The sequence below is a fragment of the Schistocerca americana genome, chromosome 2 (genome assembly GCF_021461395.2).
Source record: "Schistocerca americana isolate TAMUIC-IGC-003095 chromosome 2, iqSchAmer2.1, whole genome shotgun sequence".
Taxonomy (NCBI): Eukaryota; Metazoa; Arthropoda; class Insecta; order Orthoptera; family Acrididae; genus Schistocerca; species Schistocerca americana.
This window is the reverse complement of record NC_060120.1, coordinates 273,564,277-273,589,323: the sequence shown is the minus strand read 5'-3', so window position 1 is coordinate 273,589,323 and position 25,047 is coordinate 273,564,277. Positions and strand designations below refer to the sequence as shown.

Here is a 25,047-nt window from a genome sequence, read left to right as displayed (position 1 = left end):
TAAGTATGGTACAGTACAGTAAAGATAGCACAGATTTTTCTGAAAGCTAATGTTGCTATTTTTCTAAGCTGAGCAGAGTTCTCTAACAATCTAGAAGTTTCAGAGGAAAACAACTCACCAAAGGAGCATTGAGTTGTCGACAGGCACACAAAAAAGAGTGAAAATTTGCTGGCTTTCTGATAACGCCCCTGATGGATCAAAGTACACATACAAATTAGTGGCCTCCTTTCATCTTAAAGTATGTACGTTCTGCCAGAACTTTCCGTACCAGATCTGTAGAAACAAAACCTATCAAAGGCAAGTAAAAATTATTTGTTGCCTTTAAGTCAAGTACCTGGCAAGCCTGAAAGTGCGTAACTAATTGCTGTGCATATGAGTTCCAATCTTCACATGTCTCTTCAAAAGAAGAGTGTGTAGCAGGGCTTTGTCAACTGTTGTGGTTGAACTTGTACACTAAGTAACTGTGTTACAATTGTATTTAGAATATCAGTTTGCTGTAGCTGAACTTTCTGCAGCAGTTTTAACTGCTGCTGCATGAATTATACTAAGACTCTACCCTGAATTATTGGCACTTGAAAGATAGAAAACTCCTCAACACCAACTGTTGTGTTGTAAGGACAGGGTTTATTTTACAAGAAAGAGAACATGGTAATAGTACAAAATGGAATGGCTAGGTGCAACTATTCCTTCATTTTCATAACAAGATAGAAATAAGCCACGAGTTGGCTGTGTAGAATGTTACATACAACAGCATGGCAAGGAAGCTTCTCAAATTTAAGTGTAGATCAGAGACGCATTTCATTGATTACTGGACAGTAAAAAATAAGCAAGAGGTGTTTATGCCACAAGATGCAATCATGAACAAAGTCCTCTTCCAGCTAGCTTTACCCTTTTGAAGCTTCCTCTGGTCAGAGGTGGCAATCACAGGTGGTGGTGGTGGTGGTGGTGGTGGTGGTGGTGGTACTGAAGTATGTAGTTCAAGGAAGATGCCAACGGTTGGACACGTTCAAGGATGAGGTGTTGCCTTCAGATCTATTGTGAAGGTTGTAGTTCAATAGTTATGTCACCATTGGTTTTCATTGATTGTTGTTGTTGTATCCAGATCCCGCTCCAGCTACTGCTGGGTCTGGGTGCTGACGAGTCCTCTCCATTTGGCTCAGTCCTCCCATCACTTTTCTTCCTCCACTTGATGCCAGGTCACACCTATCCTTTCCACAGATATTCTCTCTCCCATTTTCCACTGTGTTCTTGGGCACCCTCATTGGTTGCACCGTAGTACAGGATGCCACTGATATTTTGAAGAAGTGGAATGAGACAGGTAGTCTGCTCATCTTCAAACATTTTCCATTGTTTTCATTAATTACTTCACCTACATATTGGAATCTCCCTAAATAATAAAATGTACACACACTATTTTAAACATTACTACATCGTTGCTGGTGCATTGGATACATGGCTGCTGATTTCAGTTTACAGTGATAGAGAATAATAAACCTGCCTCTAGCCACTGTTTTTTTCTAGTTCATCACAAAGCATTTTGCAGGATGTTTCTCATATTCAAGTAATGGGAAAGTCATACAACTTGTTTTTGGAGTTCATCTGCCTTGGTTTCTGCTGCCTCGATATATACAGTTTTCTTTATGGAAGAATATTAAACAGTTACTCTCACAGTGGAGTTTAGAAAAGCTTAAAATTTTCCTTTAACAATAGTGACGTAAGTTGAACAGAAACTTTCCTTTTATGGCTAGAAGCTTCTTTAGAAGCAGTTTCATTTTTGGCATGATTGTCAACAATTTTTTATTCTAAATACAAAGATGCTTTAGCATACACACAAAGGCACACATGTCCCTTGTATACTACATTACATTATGTTAGCTATTAGTAGTTAATTGGTATGCTTAATACTAGTTGTTTTAAAAATTTTACCTCCTGTAAGCCATTGAACTGAATCTTTACTGACTACAACAGTTGTATTATTTTGCTGTTGTGACCTGTTTCTCCAATTCTATGCTTTTCTCCTATTGTCAGCTCATACCACATTCCATCCTATTTGCCCAATTCATCTCTGTGACCATTACACATTAGGTGAGTACTGTAGCTTGGCTTGTCCATGGCTGTTGCAGGAAGTGAAATTTATAGTCTGTATACCATTTTTGTTTGGGAAAAGAAAAAGATTACTTTCTTGTTCTTTCAGTTTTATTGTATGTCTTGGAAACTATTAATAATACCTGCTGTTTTCATTTTTTTGTGTAGTATTTGAGGGCCATTCGTTAATATTTGCTTTCATTTCACAGGGTCAGATGGCATCCCTTTTCTTTACAAGAGGTAATTATAATTGAGTTTAATGTGCACACCATTCAGTGCTTGTCAGAACAAATATGAGCTAACACTTGAGCTTTAATATTGATTGATACTTTTAAATGCATAAACAGGAAGGAATAATAGTACTTACTTACTTGAAAGGAAACAGCCAAGGAGAATGAAAGGGTGATTAAAAGATAATGTGTCTGAGCTCAGGAAAAACGGTAGTTAAGCAAAATAAGGATGTCTTTCTGGTAATGATTCATTTTTTGGGGGGGGGGGGGGGGGGGGGGGGGGGGGGGAAGAGAAGTTTTTGACAAAAATTAATTTCTTTATTCTGTAATCTAAAACATAGAGAACATAAAAATCCAATCAGTTGCTCCATGTTTGAGGACATCATCTTTTCTGGCAGCATTTGGTTATGGTTAGGCATTAAAGGTGATCATATTAAATTTGATGTTTATTTTTTGCTACTAAAATGTAAGGTATAATTCTGACTGGCAGGTACTCAGGCAATGAAATTTTTAGACCTTCCAATACTGATGATAGCGTATTAGAAAGGTAAATCAAGTATTCCTTAAGAAATACATAAAAATAGATAAAAAAACTGGCACAGACAACAATTCACTTCCAAGTGATTAATGGGTCTGGTACACTTTAAAAAACATGAAATCTCATTATCTTTGGACCTTTTGCTCTCCTTCAGCATCTGCAGTCGTGGATGTCCACATGTGTGTGCATCCACGCACAAAGAGACACGCTAAGGAGACAGTATGCCATTCATGAATGTTTGTCAGTTTCTGCTGTTAGTTGCATCCTGAAGCAAAAATTCGAGGAGATGCTAATATAGTTCAATATATAGGCAACTGTAATGGAACATACAAGAATAACTTTGGAAACTGAATCAATTATTGATAATATTATCACTAAGATAGATAGCAATGAATATGTAATGAAGGTACTACAAACAGGACTTTCTGATCATTTTGTACAGCCGTATGCAGTAAACGGAAATCGAAACTCACAAACAGAAGTTAAAAAGCAGAAAGAGATATTAGGCTTTTCAGCCATCAATATATTTAAAATAATATTGAGAAAAGATTGTTGGTTAGCCATTTTTTAAGCTCAGGGAACAGATAAAATATACAATGCTTTTCAAGAAACTTTAACACATTACTTCAATACAGCATTTCCAAAAACCAAGAGGAAAAGAAAATCTTCAAAAAAAAAGCAGTGAAGGAAATAATAGAACAGAAGCCCACCTAAAGAATGATGAAATGGAGGGAAAGTATTGAAACCTACAAACAATGGAAGTTCAAACTGTTGGTAGGGCAAGAAAAAGCTAAATCAGTTTATGAGATTATTTCAGAATCAATAAAAAAAGATTAAAACTTTGAGAGGGACTGCAAAAAATACACACAGAAAATAAATGGAAATAGAAAGTATGAAAGTGAGTAACAAAACAGAAATTGCCAATGTTCTGAATAATAACTATGTAGATACAGCAGAACACCTAAAGTGTGGAAACAGTAATCAAGGAACTCGTCAGACCACATTGAAAGATAAGCCAAGCCACTCAATGTTCCTGAAACCAGTATCTAAAGAGGAAATGACAAAGGTTATAAAAAAGCTAAAACGAAAAAGTCTGCTGGACATGATGAAGTGTCAAACTACCTAAACAAGCAGTTGGCAGCAGAAATGTTACAGCACTGTCGAATGTTGTCAACTGCTCGTTCCAAAAAGAGTATTTACTGGTCAACTTTAATTAATTAAAGCAGAATAATTACAGACCAGTACCCTTAGTACCACACATCTCCAAAATATTAGAAGTGCTCATGCTCAACAACCTAACTGCTTATCTGGAAAAGCAGAATATTCTAACTCCAGCACGTATGGATACCAGCAAGGGAAATCAACAGAAACAGCAATTAGATCATTAACAGAATTTATTGTACAGGCCTTCAACAATCAGATGGTAGTGTCTGGGAATTACCTTGACCTATCCAAAGCATTTGACGCAATTAATCATGCAGTCCTAGGAAAGAAATTAGACAACACTGGTATTTGTGGACAAGCAGCAGACTGGATAACATCATAGCTGAGTAATAGGAGGTAATATGTAACCTTTAAAAACTTATACAGATCAGAAGTTAGAAGCATTGATCATGGTGTTCCTCAAGGATCTGTTATGGGATCTATGTTCTTCAATTTATTTGTAAATAATATAACAAACATATGAAAATGAAAGTAAGATACTTTATGCAGATGATGTGATTGTGCCAAATCTTTCCAACAATTTTGAAGCACTAATTTCGTATCAGTCAGTAATTCAGCACAATCGCTCATGGACAGTGAGTTAATTATTAGTCTGAAAAAAACTATGTACATGATTTTCAACACTAAGTGAAAGGAAGATCACACAAATGTTTTTGTAGGTGAAAAAGAATGGGAAGAATTAATTTAGATAAGTTCATAGGCATAACAATAGAAAGTGAGCTAAATTGGAAGCAGCAGATAAATACTGTATCCAACAAGCTAAGCTCAGTGATATTTATAACGAAGCAACTGGCTCAATATGCATATCAAGACCTCCTGTGCACTGTCTACATGGAGTTTTTGAACCATACATGCAACATGGAGTCACAGTATGGGGGAACTAAACCATCACAAAAATGAAAATGCATTTCCAAGGGACTGACAAAATCTCAAAACTGAGATAATGTTCCCTGCATCCCTAAAAAATGTTTTTAATATAAGAAGAATTCTGCAGCGTGTCTGAGTACATGAGCAGAGAGTGAGAAAAAGATTGTACTGTGAATGATCAATGTTATGTGCCATATTACGAGAAATTAGAATTACAAATTAGTGTAAGGAACTAAACTAGAATTAAAACTACTCATGTACAATATATGGTGCACAAAAATTTATTTTTAACTCAGATGTAAATCATTTAGCATTGCATACATACTGTGCAAAGCATTATATGTATTTACTGTGTAGCATATTATAAGTATTTTGTCAAGATGTAAGCAAAATTATGTGGCCTGTATTACAAGTATGTACCTGTACAAAAGGTAATTTACGGGACCAATAAAAATCACCATTACCTATCCACAGTGAAAATAGTCCAACCTTTATGTGCAGTCTCTGGTATGTTTTGGTGTGCCCATTGATCCCTTTTGTGATGAGCTAAGAGTGGTATCAGAGTGTTTGGTCACTTACATGGATACTACCCAAAGCCTGCTGTACACATTACTTGATGATTTCACCCTTAAGCCTTACACAGAATGTGGAAGCAGATGTGCACATGAAGTTGGATGATGTCACAACATGGAATTTCACATTGCAGAGCATTCTCAATCATGAACGGGAGAACATGCATGCCAGATTTTTGCTTCGTGGAGAGGAATATGGTCAGTGAAGTGCAAGTTCATTTTCTATGTCAAAACTTAGATGCGAAGTTGGATTATGCTGTTTGCAGTTGGAGCCTGTATTTGGTGATTTTTGTGTTATAATTTACATGCTACTTCCTTTGTCAGAAACGTTTCAGGACAGGATTTTCTTTTATTTCTGAGTTTGTGATACTAAAAAGGAACAAATGTTGTTTTTATGTTACTTGGTATGTATGTGTCCTTGAAATGACCTTGGCCTTATTTCTGCACAAACTCACTAAGTGACAGGGCTGTGCTTAGCAATACACAGCTTGGGTTATTGGTACTTTAGTTACTGTGACACAATGGATGCTGATTGCGAGCAAAGCGTGAACACTAAGTTCTGCATTGAGCTCGGGAAAACCTAGTGAAAAATTAGCAATGACAAAGCAAGTATATCCATGCAAGACACTTTCAGGAAGTTGTGTTTTCGAGTGGTGAAAAAGGTTTTGTGAGGGCAGAGTTTCAGTCCAAGACGATCCCAAAGTTGGTCGCCCATCTGTAGCACATACTGATGCAAACGTGGAGCGTGCGAGGCAGTTGTTGCAAGAAGACTGTCACATAACTATGCATGCGATACCAGTAGAATTTAATTTGAACTGTGATGTGTGTCATAAGATTTTACGCGAAGATTTTTGGAAACATAAACTTGATGCAAAACTCATCCCTCACACACTAATAGATGAGCAGAAAGAGGAAAGATGATGAATTTCTGCTCAACTATGGGATAGAGTTACATGTGATCCCAAATTTGTGTCAAAGATTACTGTGGGGGATGAAAGTTGGTGCTACCACCAGTAGGACCCTCACTTGAAGCATCAAAGTGCTGAATGCCAGAGTCCTGGAGCACCAGCCTCAAAAATAATAAAACAATAACCTTCAAGAACAAAGACAATGTTGATTGCCTTCTTTGGTAGTAAAGGAGTAGTTCACCATGAAAATGTCTCTCTAGATCAAACAGTGAATCAAACAGTTTGCATCTAAGTCTTGATACATTTGCAAAAAGCAGTTCGACTTCGCCGCCCAGATTTGTGGCATACTCAGGACTGATTCTAACTTCATGACAGTGCAAGACCCCAAACTGCTCTATCAGTTACAGAGTATCTGCCCAGATATTCTATTATTGCCATCCCATATTTGCCTGACCTCCTTGTTTCTGCGAGGGAAAAGACGACTATAAGGAAAGCTTCATCTATATTGCAGACCTCCAACAGGGTGTGACATGTGAACTTACAAGCATCACAGTTGAAAATTTCCCTGCTTGCTTCCAAGACCTCCACAAACATTGGCAACTGTGTCTAGATAGCCAAGGGGACTACTTCCATAGGAGGTAGGATCATTACTTGGCAAGTGCAATTTTCTTTTTTTAAAAAACCTGTCCTTGGTACTTTTCTGACAAAGGAAGATTGTTTTGAAGCACCAGCACATTGAGGATCTCTCGACATCATCATGTTTGGTATGATTTGTTATAATGAAATGACTGGAAATTGCTGGTTAAAGGCTTTTTGTACTTAAAATAAATGTCAGATAAAGACAAATCAATGGTTAAAGGCTTCAGGGCATCATAAGGTAAAAGGCACAGGAACAAATAACACATGGTAAATGTGTTGTGGTGGGTAGAGGCATGAGTTGAGGTGTGAAAGGTTGCAAATCTACATGCCCCATAATTAAAGTTCCAGTCTCATAACACTGCAGAAAGAGGACCACTTCAGGAAGAGGACCACTGCAGGAAGAGGACCACTGCAGGAAGAGGACCACTGCAGGAAGAGGACCACTGCAGGAAGAGGACCACTGCAGGAAGAGGACCACTGCAGGAAGAGGACCACTGCAGGAAGAGGACCACTGCAGGAAGAGGACCACTGCTCAGAAAGATGTCACATTTGAATGGCATATTGTTGACTCTGGGAGAAACATCATGGAACAAAAGAAATTTAACAAAAATTTTACCAGTGGAGATAAGTGTCTTAATGCAAATGAGGTTGCATGCAAATGACAGACGAATGTCACTATGATGGCCATGGTGTAAGTTGCACACTACACCATTCACAGTGTTCAGTGTGCACGAGTGCACAAGTTCAGCAGTCAACAGTTGTGACACCGGTTTATTGGTAAGTGCAACCACTACAGGAAGATTGTGCCACATCAGATGGGAAAAATTGGCTTTTAATTGTCCTAAGGCCAAAAACTGCATAAAAAGCAAAATGACACCAGGTTGTAATTGCCCTGTGACCAAACATCACATAAAAAACAAAAATGACACCAGTTTTTATTTTTTTATTTTCTTGGAGCCAAAAATCACATAAAAAGCAAAATGGCATCAGTTTCTAGTTGTTGTGGGGCTGGCACAAGACACATTCAGTATGCTGTAGTCACGTTCAGAATGTGTTGTGCAGTGAATGCCTTTAATTCAGCTATGTTCATAACTGGAACACTGAACACATCTTTTAGATAACACCACAGCCAAAAGTCACACGGATTAAGATAAGCTGATAATTCTAGCATTTCCGAAATGCCTGTGCGGCAGCTGCTTCATTGGCTGTGTGATGTGCGAGGAGTGCCATCTTGTATAAAAATTATACTACTCGCACATCCACACTGTTGAAGGGTTGGAATTATGTTGGTGTGCAAATGACTCTCATAGTGTTTACAAGTGATGGTGCAGGTAACAGGAAACGCTGGACTCATCACCTCAAAAAAATGTGCCTACGGTAACAATGCTGTCAATCTGTACCACGCAGTCAGTTTTGCAGAATGAAATGGTCCTGGTTGATGTGCATGCAGATTTTCTGTTGCTCATATTCTGATTGTTGACATCCTCATGGAGACGGAAATGGGTTTCATCTGTCCAGAGAATGTTCCATGCCCATTCATTGGCCACTTCCATGTGAGTAAGAAATTCCAGAGCGAACATTTGTCTTGCTGACAGGTCAGCAGGGAGCAACTCCTGAACATGGGTGATTTTGTGTGGATAGCAATGCAGGACGTTTCATAGGATTTTATGCACTGTGCTCGCAGGCATGTCCAACTTTCAGGCAGTTCCCCATCCGCTGCATGTTTGCACACCACTATTTGACCCCTCTGCTGTTGTCCACATCTTTGTCAGATGTCAGATCAACTGCTTTCCTCCATCTACTGCATTGAACTACAAAAGAAGTTGTCTTTTTGAATTTTGTGACCATTTCCTCTTCACTCTTAGCAGACATCAGAGCAATGCCTTTTTTCATACCCTTGAGTGTCCAGGTCATCTGCAGGGCTACTGGTGCACAGTCACCATTCTTTTAAAAGAGCTTCACCAGCAATGTATGATCCTTCATGGATCGAGTAATGGTGGGCATCTTGGGCACAGAGTAAAGGCCATGTGGTGCGTGCCTGTTCGCCTTTAGAAATAGCTTCAGGTACATGAATATGTCACTCACTTCACCAAAAGAAATAACTTCCATAATAAAATCTTTAAAAACAAAGCATTCTAGTGGTTACAATGAAATATCAATAAAGTTAATTAAGGCGTGTTCTTGTGAGTTTAGTACAATTCTAAGTTACTTGTGTAACCAGTCAATTATAACTGGGACATTTCCTGACTGGCTGAAATATGCAAATGTTAAGCCTCTATTCAAGAAAGGGGATAAAGAGATGCCATCAAACTACAGACCGATTTCACTTTTGCCAGCATTCTCAAAAATTTTAGAAAAAGTAATGTACAGGCAGCTTCTCAACCATCTGACCACAAATAACATATTATCAAGAACACAGTTTGGATTTCTGAAGGGTTCTGATATCGAAAAGGCTGTTTACACCTACAGTGAAAACGTACTTAATTCATTAAATAACAAGTTACAAGCAGCAGGTATTTTCTGTGATTTGTCAAAGGCATTCGATTGTGTGAACCACAACATCCTTTTAAATAAATTAGAATTCTATGGTGTCACGGGCAGTGCTGCAAAATGGTTCAAGTCATACCTCGCTAACAGGAAACAAAGGGTGTCAGTGCAAGGGACTAGTGAATTAAGTCATCAGTCATCATCAGAATGGAAAGAAATTACATGTGGTGTCCCACAAGGATCCATCTTAGGGCCATTGCTTTTTTTTGTGTACATTAATGATCTCTCATCAGTTACACTGCCAGAAGCAGAGTTCGTTTTGTTTGCAGATGACACAAGTATTGCAATAAATAGTGTGTCGAGTGTAGTTCTAGAAAGATCTGCTAATGATATTTTCATGGATATTAATAAATGGTTTAAAGCCAACTCACTGACATTAAACTTCGAAAAGACTCACTATACGCAATTCAGAGCGCGTAAGAGGTTTCCACCCAGCATATGCATAAAGTACGAAGAAGAGCAGATAGAAGAGGTTGACAGTCTTAAATTCCTGGGATTACAACTTGATAATAAATTCAGTTGGGAGGAGCACACCACAGAACTGCAGAAACGCCTTAACAAGTCTGTATTTGCAATTTGAGTGTTAGCAGACATAGGCAACATAAAAGTGAAAAAGCTTGCATACTTTGCCTACTTTCATTCCATAATGTCATATGGTATAATATTTTGGGGTAACACTTAAAGTCAAACAAAAGTTTTCAGAGTCCAAAAGCGTGTAATACGTATTATTTGTGGAGTAAATTCACGGACGTCTTGTAGAAACCTCTTCAAAGAACTGGGTATACTAACTACTGCCTCTCACTATATTTACTCCTTAATGAAATTTGTCCTAAATAATATATCTCTTTTTTTCCAACAAACAGCTCAGTTCATACATACAATACCAGGAACAAAAATGATCTGCACAAGGACTTAAAAGCACTTACTTTAGTTCAAAAAGGGGTCCACTACTCAGGAACACTCATCTTCAATAATTTGGCAGCAAACATAAAAAATTTAGATACAAATAAAGATCAGTTTAAAAGGAGCCTGAAAGACTTGCTAGTGGCCAACTCCTTCCACTCCATTGACGAATTTTTTAATAGAAACAAATGATGTATTGTATATATTCATACTATTAGTATTGTTATTTCAGCATTAAAAAAAAAAAAAAAGTGACATGTTCCACATCCACGAGGATCTAATCTGTGCATATTCTGACACCTACAGCGCTATCTATTGATCAAATTTTTGTTAAGGTTTTTTTTCCATGATGTTTCCCACTGTGTCAATAATACACTGTTCAAATTTGACATAATCCTAAGCAGTGGTTCTCTCTAACCTACAGCATTTTGAAACTGGAACTTTAATTATGCACACACTGTATTTTTATTCACCTTCATGTTTTCTAAAAGATTCCAGGATTTTTGTATTAATTTAGTAGTAGTATGTTGTGCAATATTCAGTGTTATGTATAACTATGAATGCTTTCCATTCAAGCATGAGTTTCTCAGTTTTGTGCATTTTTAGCAGAGAATTGCAAGATTGCTGTTTACATCTGACTGATTCCTCGCAGTTCAGCACAGTGTATACTAAAGATGGAACAGCGGTAGCATATGGACGAGGGAGCAAATCTCCATTCATTTTACTATATGAAGTGAAAGAGGAGCAGTGTTTGTAAAATGTTAAATGTAATAATTGCCACAGTAAACATCACAGAGCTGAGATATGTATCCACATATTTGAAAAGGTAAAATGCGTTAGGCTAGAGTTAATGACTTCAGAGGAATGCCAGTGTAAATTCTTAAATGTGCATACAAATTGTTGTTCAGTCCATCAGTGTGGCCACAATATTCTTTGCAATTTCTCCGCTCATACTTGACAATCACTAAAAATGGCCACCTAGGTATTTTATGCACGACCATTTTTGTAAACAATGTGTGATTTGTGTGCCAGATATAGCTGACAGCTGCTGCTGGAGAGTATTGTAGTCTAAAATCATGATGAAGTGCACATTCAGTGTGATGTACCACCTCATTTGTGAGCATGTACCAACAACGTAGAAGACCTTGTTTAGTGTCTCTCATGATGAGAAACACATCCCATGCAAGGCCGGCTTTACTGCTGGCTGTAGCAAAGGGCGCTGTTGTTGAAATTTTGCTGTGATCCTTCTCTTTTGAGTACTTATGAATAGCAGTAAATATCAAACAGTGGGGTAAATTATAGGTTCTGACTGTCCTTGGCTGAATGTTCTTGACAGGAACATGTAGGTAAGAGCATGAACATTTAACCTCATTGCCTATTACACAGTACCTACTGCTTTCCTATGAAATAAGCATTTGTCTTATCCTGTGTGTACACATGGTGCAAGTAGTGTGCCGCGTCACTTGTCTGTTCGTGATAGTTTCATGCAACATTGCCATAGTTACTGAATCACAAGCTTTAATGTCATTATTGTATTTTCTTGAGTAATTACCATTTGTGATTTTCAAAAACCTATGGAAACCAGTGTAGTGACGTACTGCAGTTGATACAATCTGAAATGTGTTATATGTTCTAATATTAATGTGGCTATTTTATCATGTCTACAGGTGGACGGACACTGTTTTTCTTGTGCTTTGCTGTTTACCTATATGGAGATCTATCCATCTATGGAACAGCTGTGGCAAAATCATTGGCAGATGTTGCTTGGTAAGTCAAGTGTATCATTTTAAAAATACTAAAGAAGAGAAAAAGGTGGAAGAGAAAGGACAAAAAACTACACAACATTTTAATGAGGTGGGTGTACTATCAGTAGAGGAACATAGAGAAGCCTGAAATACTGAATTTGACCTTGTAGTAATCAAATAATACAAGTCAAACAAATATGGCTTTATTCTTAACTTCTGAACAAGGTGGCACCCAATTCAAGCGCACGTGTGTGGTGAGAGCACACTTGGTGCACTCACATGCATTAGTAACAGGATACAGAAAGTCTCCCCAACGTCTTTCACTGCAGAAGATTGTAATACATTTCCTCACAACACCGAAATGGCAGATACTGAGAAGTGGTATCAGAATAGAAATGTCAGTTAAAATTGCTCAACAGTGGAAAGACATCTCAACTCAAAGAGATAGTTTAGAGATTCTACTCAGAGTAAAAGAATTGCTCCCCTTCTAGCAGCAGTTTATAATAGGTTTCTGGAGCAACCTATTACTGCACATTGAACCAGGTCTGTGCTGGATTCAAGATTTCCTAGCATATAGAATTGAACACATCATTCTTTATGGTATGTGCAATGTCTGAAGACACAAAGAAATGACTGACATTAGCTGGTAGTGGACATTGATTTAAATCAATGGAGAAAGCAGAAAATTTGTGCCAGACCATGATTAGAAACCGGATCTCCTGCTTACGAGGCAGATGCACTGACCACTGTGCCATCTGGACACAGTGATCATCTCAACTGCATGGACTACCCTAGCATGCCTCCCGTTGGACCCAAATTCTCAGCTTATCCATCACACTACTGATGTAGCACCCCTTGTCCAATATCCTCATTACTCACAGCATTTCGCTGATTCCCATAAGAGTTAGAGCATGGTGTGCATCTGCACTGAAGTGATCAATTGGTTGTCCAAACGGTCACCATGTATACAACTGAGGTGAGAACGACCAATTGATCACTTAAGTGCAGATGCACACTACACTAGAACTCTTACAGGAATCTGTGAAATGAAATGCTGTGAATAATGAGGATAATGGGCAAGGGGTACTATATCAGTAGTGTGTGGATAAGTTGAGAATTTGGGTCTGACAGGAGGCGTGCTAGAGTAGCTCAAGTAGTTGCAATGACACAGTGTCCAGATTACACAGTGGTGAGCGCATCTGCCTAGAAAGCAGGAGACCCGGGTTTGAATCCTGATCCGCCACAGATTTTCAACTTTCCCCATTGATTTAAATCAATGCCCACTGGCAGCTAAAGTCAGACGTTCCTTTGTGTTTTTATTCTTAATGGGAGGAAATTGACAAATGTAAAAATAATTTTTAGAGTTCTGCGAGGGAGAGTTACAGTGTTGTTCTGTATACAATAAATATATAATATGAATAAATATGTATATGAATTAATGGGTAATGCCAAAAGCTCTGTGGACTGTTAGCAAATGATGCTGTTGTGTATAGAGAGGTTGCACCAGATGACTAGCAAATTGTAAAGAATCAGCAATTAATGTAGAAACTGGCAGTTGATTTTCAATGTAAATAAATGAAATGTATCACCCATAATTAGGTGAAGAGATCCAGTACTTTACACAGTTGTATTTGTTATGGAATCAGTCTTGTAGAATCAACCATACTGTTTATTTCAGAATCCAATAATGCAATTTTGACCTAAGGTCCTTTTTCAAGTGGGCGCATTAGGGAGTACTGAAATAAATATCGTAGTTAGTGGCAAATATGAAGTCATTTAAAAGATCCGTTCCTATTTGATTCCTCCATTGGTTACAAACCACTGGAAACACTGCAGCTGTTAAATATGTAAGAGTTTGCATCAGGAACAACATCAAGTGGAATGACAACCTAAAATTAATTGTAATAAAGGCAGATGCCAGTCTTACATTTCCTTGAGGTTCTTCAAATGAACGTAATTCATCCACAAAAAAAGTGGCTTACAAAACACTTCTGGTTCGTGTGTTAGACCCTTATCCTGTTAGGCTAATTGGGGGGGGGGGGGGGGTTCAGCATCAACACATTACGGAGATTACGTTACATCGCTTCCACGTAGGTCTCGCAAGAAGACCACAGCGGAGAAAAATCAGAGAAGTTTGAGTCTGTACAGAGGCTTATTGACAACTGTTCTTCCTCCACAGACAATCGGCAAATGGAACAAGAACTGGGGGGCATGATAGTGCTACCAGAAGTACCTCCTGCCATGCACCATAAGGTGTCTTCCAGCGAATACAAGTAAATGTAACACAAAAAAAGGGGTTACCAAGGAATTATTTGGGGTGGCATATTACTGCGTAAATATGTTTCAACCTTAATACTGTAATAAGTTGATCTTTTTCGGTTTAACTCAGGAGGCAGTGGATGAGCAACTTAATGCGGGTATGCGGGCTCTCATTTGGATCCTACTTTGAAAGTAAAGAAATGTGCTGTTTAGATCCCATTCTGGTGAGAGCCTTTCCATTTTATGTCAGTTCAGCAGCTTATGTACCAGTTTTGCTGCTCATTTTATCAAGCAGCATCTCATTTTGCTTCGTGAGGTTTAGTGGTCTCCACTCCAGACCCTTCCACCACAAATAAATGAAGATTTGGTCACCAGGAACCATATGTGGAACCCTCCACTTCATTGTCTGACATTGCCGAGTACTAGATCCAAGACCTGTTATTCTGAAATTGACTGACACCAGCTGGATATATTTGGTAAATGCATAAATTGACACCATCAGCCTCTTAGATTTTGTCATCACATAATGTCATAGTCTAAAGTAAAAGAGAAGCTGTGCACTAACATGCCATGTCAGTAAAAATATAGATCAGGGGCAGTGTTGTACTTGCATGTTTCGTGCAGCAATGTTGTTAGCACTCTCCCCGTGAGGTGCGATGGGCATGAAAGAAGCGGTCAGCTACTGGGTATACACAGACAATGAGAGAGCAGTGGACAGACGACCTGTTTTGAAGGTATACCTTCACAGTCGCATGTCAGTATATCACAACCTCCGAAATCAATAACACATTTGGAAGAAATGGGCAAATATTTTGACAACCAAGCTTATTAACTTTTAAGCTGTGCTTTTAAGTTCCAACCTAACCATGACTTCATAATTCGTGACGTATTAGGAGAAACAGTCAAATGTACGTGACAACAAGGATTTTTTATTTCATTTTTGCAAGTAAAACTGTTGTATTCCAACCTAACCAAGGCCTTGAACTAAGCTACTGATCAGTCTGTTACCACAAGCAGCTATTTTAACTTTCACTTTCATTGGCTTCACCAGCTTACAACCAAACCATCACATTCCAACTTAACCTCAGCCTTGTGCCAAGCAACAGATCGCGCTGTCACCTTATCCAGGTTTTGTAACTTTCACATTCATTGGCTTTGTCAGCTCAAAACCAAACTCTCACATTTCAAACTAACCACAACCTTGTAATTCATGACATCCTGTACTCGGGGAAGAAAGGAGTAAAATATTTGTGACAACAGCAAGGAAGAGAATCATTTCTATTTTGGCACTAGAAATTCATTGCCCATTTTTGTGCCTTTCATTGATTATGTGTATCATCCCATGGGTTGCACAAATGGGTACGTTGCCAATCTATAAGCTGTAGAGGAACACCACATTGACTGCCACTGGCCCTGATCTAGACTTTAGCCTGCCACGTCAAATATTTCTCTAAGTATAGTCTCATTTTGTTTCCGATTTAGTTGAACTTATATATGTCAAGTGTTTACATATAACAATTATTTCCTTCCTCGGCCTCTCTTTAACAGCGTCTGCCACATATTTTGACTGTCATGCCATCCTGAGATCAAATTTGTTGTATTTTACATCATGTAATGATTTTGTAGTTTGCACATGTGATTTACTAATGAAAGTAAGCAGTGAGACAAGAAGTTTTTGTGTTGTCCTATGCTGGTGATAAAATACAGTAGTTGAAGTTTCCCAGCAGATTAAAACTGTGTGTAGCAGTCAGACTTGAACCTAGGCCCTGGTGACAGATTGTTCAAGAAGAATTCATACTTAACACACAACAGTTATAAAAAACGTACTCTATACTGCCATAGTGCACGAGATTTGTTTGCCAGTGTACATTTGGAAATTAATTCCTGGTGTTGTAGAAAAATAGCAGCTACTGCATAGTATCTGCTCCAATCATAGTATGTGCTCGTACATGACTAGTGCATCCACCTTTTGTCTCGATGACGTTCTCGGAAATCTCACGGATGTTATATCTGGTGTAGACATGGATATACAGTGGAAGTAAAAGATAGCAGTCCAAAAACAATAAAATTTGTTATATAACAGAGCTAAATGAATTGGTTAAAAACATAATGTGAATAATGGACCCCATCTAAAATTATTTGTCAATTTTGAAAAGAACTACATATGCTCACATACATGTGTTTACATCCACACAGTCACTGACAGTATATAGGTAAGATATAAAAGAAGGGGCTAGCTGGACAGAAATTTAATCACTCACATAAACAATTTTGTGCTTTCTATTTCATGGCCTTATGTTTTGTAATAACAGCTTTCCTGCATTGTGGTGGCTATTGGACCTCTGTCTTCATGTAGCATTAGCATGGGTGTTACTCTTTACCTAGTCTCCCAGACTTCAGATCATTTAGATAACAGAATGTCATTGTTTCCAGCACATACCAACCCGCCAACTATTCATGCAACATGACACTACCAGTAAGTGCACTGTGCTGGGAGAATTCAGATATTACAAGAGCAGATGCCTACAGGATCTTTCTTGTGAGTTGATACTTTTGTTGGTAGTTTTATAGGCTGTATACTATGTGTGCTAGAATTCAGTGCAACTGAGGTACAATAGTTAATTTTAACTTCAATTGCAGGGAGTATTCATCTGTACACTGGGGCCTTTTGTATTTTTCAATGTGCAGAAAACAAAATATCTGCAGATATTGACATCAGTTATGCGATGGCTTGGTAAGTTCAAAAATATATGTAAATTTATATAATAATACCAGAGAAGGAAAGTTGCTACTCACCATACATCGGAGTGTGTGTAGTTTCAGTTCTCTGAGACTGCAGACGCGCGTGTGTGTGTGTGTGTGTGTGTGTGTGTGTGTGTGTGTGTGTGTGTGTGTGTGTGTGTGTCTTGCTGACAAAGGCCTTAATAGCTGAAAGCTACAATTGTGTGAATCTTTTTGTTGTGCCTAGCGTGACTCATCATCTCCACTATATGGTGAGTAGCAACTTTCCTTCTCTGGTATTGTTATGTTCCATCCTGGATTTTCCATTGTTAAATTTATATAATTACATTCACTTAAAGGATGACATATTAATATTTCTGATGCAGAAAGTGTGACAGATTTCTGGAAGACAACACTATCTAGAAAGTAAAGGCTGAGATTTTGTACATAATGCTTTCTGTATCCAAACATTATGAATAAGTGTAGTGTAGTTAATTTCTATCCTTAAAGTGGGTAGAACATACTTATATGCAGTTGAAACATAAAAATAATAGATGCTTCTGTTTATCCATAAGTCCCGTGATTACATTAATCATGCATTCTTGACCTCTGTATTGATGGAGCATAGATAACTACAAAATATTTGTGGAATTTTCTATAAAAACTGGCTTTGTTAAATTACTATAATGATTCTATCCCTGTACATGTATCAGAACAATAACTTAATCATTGCCTGACTCTTCAGTTTCTCCTTGTGTTGACTGCCGAACATGGGATTGGGTGATGTTAGAACACTTGTTATGCACATATGTTGAATAGCTGTATGAGAAAAAGCAGTGCTATTTTGTGCTTGACACATTCATAAACTGCCCACTAACATGCCATTTCAGTTGCTTTGCAGGATTGCACTACAACATTTTGTGTCTTAACATTAAATGCATGTCACAGTGGAGAAAAAGAGCAGGTAATGAAAACAAATCATAACATTTGTGTTACCAGTCGCAAACCTCATCGGAAACTGACTGTGATAATCAACACCTGCATTAACAGTGTGATAATGACAACAGTGAGTAGGGAGCAGAAGGCATTACCAATGTTATTCTTTGATTGGTTGCTGCTTTCATAGTTTCCCCTTAAATAACTAAGTGCCTGGTCCATATAAGTGTCTGCTAAGCCCTTTACAAGTCAATTTTGGTGTGAATCATTCGCATTTAATCAACACTTAAAACATTCTTCTTCCTACTGTTATACACACACACACACACACACACACACACACACACACACACACACACGCACAAAAGCAAGCACACTTCATGCACACACCATCGCCAAGCATTCCATCCCGAGATGCTGGAGTTGGCGATCTCGTGTGTGTGTGTGTGTGTGTGTGTGTGTGTGTGTGTGTGTGTGTTTTACTGACAAATGCTGTGGCCAAAAGCTTCATGTGAATGTTTCTTAATCGTGCCTGTCTGCAACTTGATGTGTCTTCTTTATGGTAAGTAGCAATCTATCTTTTCCTACATTGTTTATATTCCTATCTGGAGTTTCCATTGTTCAATCAAACATTGAACTGCACCAAAACAGTAATGGAAATGGTAGATTGTTACTCACCATAGAGATGACACATTGAGAAGCAGATAAGCACAATGTAAAGAGTGTTACACATTAAGCTTTCTGCCAAGCCTTCATCAGAAAAGGAAAATGCACACACACCGCACCTCACAAACACACATGACCGCTATCTCCGGTTACTTAGGCCAGACTTAAACTGAACCACATCAGACGGGAGCAACAATTTGTAGTGGACAGGGGAAGCAATCCATTCAGTATTCCCAGTTAATCCTATTTGGTAGGGGTGCCAAACAATTGAGTGATATTCTAGAATGGGTTGCATGTGTGATTTTTAACCAACTCCTTTGTAGACTGATTGTGCTTCCTCAGTATTCTACCAATTAACCGAAGTCTGCCACCTGCTTTACCCACAACTGAGCTTATGTGATCATTCCATTTTATATCCCTACAAAGTGTTACACCAAGGTATTTGTACAAGTTGGCCGACTCCAAAAATGACTCGTTGATATGATTTTTCATTTTGTGAAGTGGACAGTTTTACATCCATGAACATGTAAAGCAAGTTGCCAATCTTTGCACCACTTTAAAATCCTATCAAGATCTGACTGAATATTTACGCAGATACTTGCAGACAGTACTTCATTATAGGTAACTGCATCATTGGCAAAAATTCTGGGGCTACTATCAGTATTGTCCGCAAAAAATTATTTCTATTGGCAAAAATTCTGGGGCTACTATCAGTATTGTCCGCAAAAAATTATTTCTATATCTGACAACAGCTTTTCATCCAAGATAACATGCTGTGCCCTCCCTACCAAGAAGTCTGTAATACAGTTGCAAATTTCACTTGATACCCCATATTATTGAACATTTGACAATATGCATAGGTGTGGTACTGAGTCAAATGCTTGATCCATAGCTTTTATGTCATTTGAGAAAAGTGTGATTTGGGTATCACATGATTGATGTTTTCGGAAACTATGCTGGTCAGCATGGAGGAGGTCATTCTGTTCAAGGTACCTCATTACGTTGGAACTGAGAAAATGTTGTAAGGGATCTATGATAGATCATAGTTAGAAGAGGGGCTAATTTAGCTGCAAATTCAGTATATAATCAGTGGGTCCTGGAGCTTGGTTCAGTTTTAATGGTTTCAGTTGTTTCTCAACACCATTTGACACTAATACTGATTTCAGTCATCTTTTCAGTGGTATGAAGATTAAGTTGGTGCAATTCTCCTGGGATTTCCTTTCTAAAGGAACATTTAAAAACTGAATTAAGCAATTCATCTTTTGCTTTGCTACCGTCTATTTCAGTTCCTGTGTCATTCGCTAGGGACTAGACATGAACTTTGGTGCCACTAGCAGCCTTTACATATGACCAGAATTTCTTTGGATTTTGTGAAATATTGTTTGACAGTATTCTGGTACGATAGGCCCTGAGGCTTCAAATGTTGCCATCTTGACAGCCAAATGTGTTTCTTTCAGCATCTCTATAACTATAGCCTCATAGTTTGTACACTGGACAGTCCCTTCTTCTATTAATTGTTCTGCTGGGTACTTAGCTGCCCGGTATTCTTTTAAACTTGAGCCCATTTCCTCTACATGCTCCTGTCCTGTACTGAAAGTTTCAAGTTCCTCGTTGAGATATGACACTACTTACTGATTTTTTAAATGTGGTTTACTGAACATATACATCTTTCTGTTTGTTTTATTTGTCCTTTGTACTTTGGTTATCATTGTTGGCACAACAGCATCCTGTTCGCTGATACCTGTTTCAGTGTGAATATCCTTAAAGAGGCCCAGTCTAGTTATTGCCATTAGATCCAAATATTTCACTGAGTGGGGTTCCAAACTATCTGTTCTAGGTAGTTTTCAAGAAGGTATTAGGAATGTTTCACAAGATGTCTTATTATGCCCTCCACTAACAGAACTGTAATATTCCCAGTTGATTGTTGGATGATTAAAGTCTTTACCGATGATTGCAGTATGACTGGGGAATTTAAGCACAAACTGAGGTTTTCCCCAGAGTTTTCGGTTAGGTCAGGAGATGAGTCTGGTGGGCGATAGAAGGATCCATTTATCGTTTTATGCCCAACTCTGGTACTGCGTCTTGCCCAAACAATCTCACGTGCAGCTTCAATTCCTATCTCAGTGGATTTGAGTTTCTTGGCTACTGCAACAAATACATCACTTCCATTTCCCATTGGCCTATTCTTTTGATATACACTTAAATTTTTCCCAAAACTCTCGGTTTCGGGTTTCAACCAGCTTCCTGTACCTAGTATTTTGTGAGTTTCACTGCTTTTCAGGAGCACTTGAAACTCTAGCATTCTGTTTTGAATGCTTCGAAAGTTAACCATTAGGATTTTAATTCTCTCACCTGTGGGAGGCACTTCTTTTGATCTTACACCAATACTTCCGGGTTTCCTACAACTGTCATTATCTGAATTGAGTGGAGAGTCACCTTGCCTAAAAAAAACCTTGTGGGCACCCACAAACAGTCAGCTACCTGAGTGGCAGCTTGTTGTGTGTGATGCACACCTGTCCCATTTAGGGGGACTACACAGTTCTCAACCTATTCCCAATCAGTTCCCCGTAGTGGAGTGATTTTGTTTGATGATGGGAGAGAGTCACACAAGTACTGAAGAAACTGAACTGGGTCTCCTAACAAAGTTTCAAGAACCAGCTTTAAATGATGACTCTAGGAATATACTACAACCTTCTACGTTTCACTCACTTAGGGATCATGAGGACTAGGTTAGAATAATTACAGCACACGCACAGACGCATTAAAACAGTCATTCTTCCCGCACTCCGTACATGATTGGAATGGGAAGAAACCCTAATAACTGGAATAACTGGACAATGGAACATACCCTCTGCCTTGCACTGCACAATGGTTTGCATAGTACAGATGTAGATGTAAATGTAGATGTAGATATTTTTGAGAAAGTCTCATGTTTATTCATATTCAGAATTAAAGCAAACTGGTGTAATGTCAAAGAACTGTAAAATAATGTAATTTGTGACTTTAAAGGTGTAGAACAGAAGTAATCCAAAATAGTGAGTATTCAACTTTTAAAAACAGGTACCGTGATGCATGCTGTGGCATTCACGGAATCAATGGACAAATTATGTGTAAATTGGGAAAAGGAGAAATCTGGTATACCATAAAGATACAGAGAGAAAGAAAAATCTTTATTGCTTTGCCCTCCTTTTTTGCTGTCCAATGACCTGAGGTCCCTGGCAAAGTCTCCATGTAGTCCTTGCCTATCTTGTTTTCGCCAATCCTTTTTGATTCCTTACTTTAGACTGAATATGTAAAACTGCTATTTGTACAGTCATCTTGTAATTGTTTCTATTTCTGATATAGAAATTCATTTCTTTCCAGCTTTTGGCTTCATGACTGTGTATGCTGCATACAAACTTATTGTTGAAGGGCCCAAGGGCCACCCACCAGCTGCCGACCTATTGGGTGTTCCCAGTTTGTTTGGTGCGTGTGTCTATTCATTTATGTGCCATCACTCACTGCCTGCTCTAGTCGCGCCAATAGCAGACAAATCAAAACTGACACGTTGCTTGGCGCTGGATTATTTGCTCATAACTGTCTTTTATTTACTGCTCGCCATGACAGGTGCATTTGCGTTTCAACATCTGGATGACCTCTACACATTAGACTTTGGACCACGAGGCTCAGGTGACTGTAACTCTGATGATGTAGGACTTTTAATGAAAGTGATAGAGTACTTCCTCGCCCTTTTCCCTGTTTTTACGTTGAGCACAAGTTTCCCGATAATTGCAATAACGTTGCGCAATAATCTGAAGTCACTGTTCCTGACAGATGGCCGTCACTATAGGTGGTGCATTCGTAAAGTTGTTTTCCCTCTCCTCGCTATAGTTCCTCCTTTTGTTGTAGCATTTACAACTGAAGACCTCAAAAAATTGGTAGCTATCACTGGATCGTATGCTGGTGCTGGCATCCAGTATTTTATTCCAACAGCCCTAGTCTTGGCAGCTAGGAAGAAGACAATGGAAGTAATAGGGATGGGTGTGAAAAATGACTTTTCTTCACCATTTTCAGGCAGAGGCTGGGTAATATTTGTCATTATTTGGGCCATTGCCTGTTTGGTTCTGGTGTCTGTAAATTTTATTAAAATTTATGTAATGTGACTCAGATGTATTTTTAATTCCCCTGTTAATGTGTGTGCTAACTATTGCATTTTAAGTATTGTGGAACAGTCATTACCAGGATTTTTTTAAGTATGTCATTTTTCACTCTATTTACTCTTGTACTCTACATATGAAGTGCAAAACCTCTGTAGTTCGAATGACTTCAACCATTCCAGTTGTTATAATGTTCATTATTTTCATTTATTGTCCATGGACAGTGTAGTGGTTTATTCAGTGTTTTAAGTGATTTACTTTGCTCTTTTAATTATGCAGAGAACTTTTTATGGAATTTTAAGTGTCTGTTTATTGTGTTTCCTAAGTTTACATCTGGTGCTATGATGCAAGCCATCTTTAATTGTGTGAGCTTCATATTAATTGTCAGTATGATATAATGGGGCTGTGGTAGTGATTAAACAAATCATAATACAGAACAGTTTGTTATGAAGCAAGCAATGAAGGAAAAGAAATGAAAAGTAAAACCGGGATTTACTTTTTTTTTTTTTTAGTGTTGTAGGTGATGACTTATTTTCTTTCAGATGTTTTATATGTATTTATCTGGAAACATGTTTGTATGAGCACTTGATAAGTTTAGTGTATATAGTTAAATCATTTTTATGTAATGTTGACACTTGATGACCATTTGTATGTTCATAAATGAATCACACACTCAAGGATGTTTTCCATGTCAGTAAGAATAGCAGTGACCTTCGGTTCACTTGTATGTTATTGAGTTTCAACCAGCCAGCCAGCCAGCCAGCAGAGCTACAAAAAAGTTCATTTGAATATCAGAGTGCTTTACTACACCTGGCCCTGTTGGAGGTGGTATGCCATTGCCTTCCTCTGACCCCTGAGCTGACTCACCCAGCCAGTTACAGATGGACCCACAATTTAACATGGATTTCAAACCACCGTGCAGCTCATTATTTTTCACACCAAGAAACATTAAGAGGTGAAAGAAGTGATAAGTGACAGATAAAAATCCTAGGACTGACCAGGAATTGCATCTGAAACCTTTGTATCTGTAGTCTGGCACTTTACCACTGAGCCACCAAGCCAACTAAAAGAGACCAGTAAAGAATTGTTAATAGTGGATGTCTTAGTCACATATGATAGTCGTTAAAGAAGCCACCCTGATTTGGATGACATATGCGAATTTGTAAAAATCAGAACAACTACATGGAGATCTAAAGATGAGATATTAGATTCCTGAAACTGATGATGTAATTTGAATATCTAAAATAAAAGATGGGAAAGTGGAAATTTATCCAGTATAAAATTTAGACAAAAAAAATTTTCTCATTGTTTGGTAGGAGCATGTGCCTTCTTGTGTAGTATAGTGCACTAATGCAGGGAGGTTCAAGAAATTTTTCCAAATGAGTGACTTATATTTTGGTGCCTCCACTCTCCCTCCCCTTTTTTCTCTCCTACACTTCCACCCATGTCAGTTTTTGCTGCTAATTGTGGTATACACTTTATACAAATCTTTCACTTGGGCACCCCTCTTAGCTTGGCACCCCAAGAGGCCGCTACTAATTATGATGTGTCATGTATAGAAGTCTTACAGAAGCGATGCTCCTGGTGCCCTCTTCAGCTTGCACCCTATGTGGCAGCTTGTGTTGCTTTGATCTAAAATCGGTCCTTCATTAATGATGTTTTGTTATTACTGTCGGTATGTGAAGAACCACAGAGGAAAAGGGACACGCGAGTGTGTTCGTTTATTCTTACCGAGTGTGTGATAATTTTTGTACTCTTAATTAATACTGGTTTGTGACTGACTTTTCAGTGAGTGGTCATGTACTCACTGTGTTGCCTGATTTTGGTTTTGTAGTTACACTGCCCTCCACCACTGCAATCTGTCAATCACAAAGTAATTTTAATGGGAATATAGTATCATAAAGATGATGATAAACCTCCAGGTGTGTGTTTCACTTATGAATTAAAAAGTAATTGTTATTCTCTTACAACCATCTATTGTTTTGTAGGGTAAACCTATATTAGTTAGACATCCTCAGCCGTAATATATTCTGTTCATACAGCAAACAGAGAGATATTTGTATATATATAT

The 25,047-nt window shown here is 38.2% G+C and overlaps 1 protein-coding gene across 2 annotated transcripts in view; it reads left to right on the top strand.

The window, feature by feature from the left end:
• Nucleotides 1–25,047, top strand: part of LOC124596336 (transmembrane protein 104 homolog) — a 98,847-nt gene extending 73,800 nt beyond the window's left edge. For both annotated transcript variants that reach the window (XM_047135438.1, XM_047135437.1), the window contains exons 6-10: nucleotides 2,295–2,325; nucleotides 12,181–12,280; nucleotides 16,951–17,056; nucleotides 17,158–17,251; nucleotides 22,204–25,047. In XM_047135438.1, coding sequence (XP_046991394.1) covers nucleotides 2,295–2,325; nucleotides 12,181–12,280; nucleotides 16,951–17,056; nucleotides 17,158–17,251; nucleotides 22,204–22,982 — 1,110 coding nt within the window. In that variant the 3' untranslated portion in view covers nucleotides 22,983–25,047. The remainder of the gene's footprint in view (nucleotides 1–2,294; nucleotides 2,326–12,180; nucleotides 12,281–16,950; nucleotides 17,057–17,157; nucleotides 17,252–22,203) is intronic.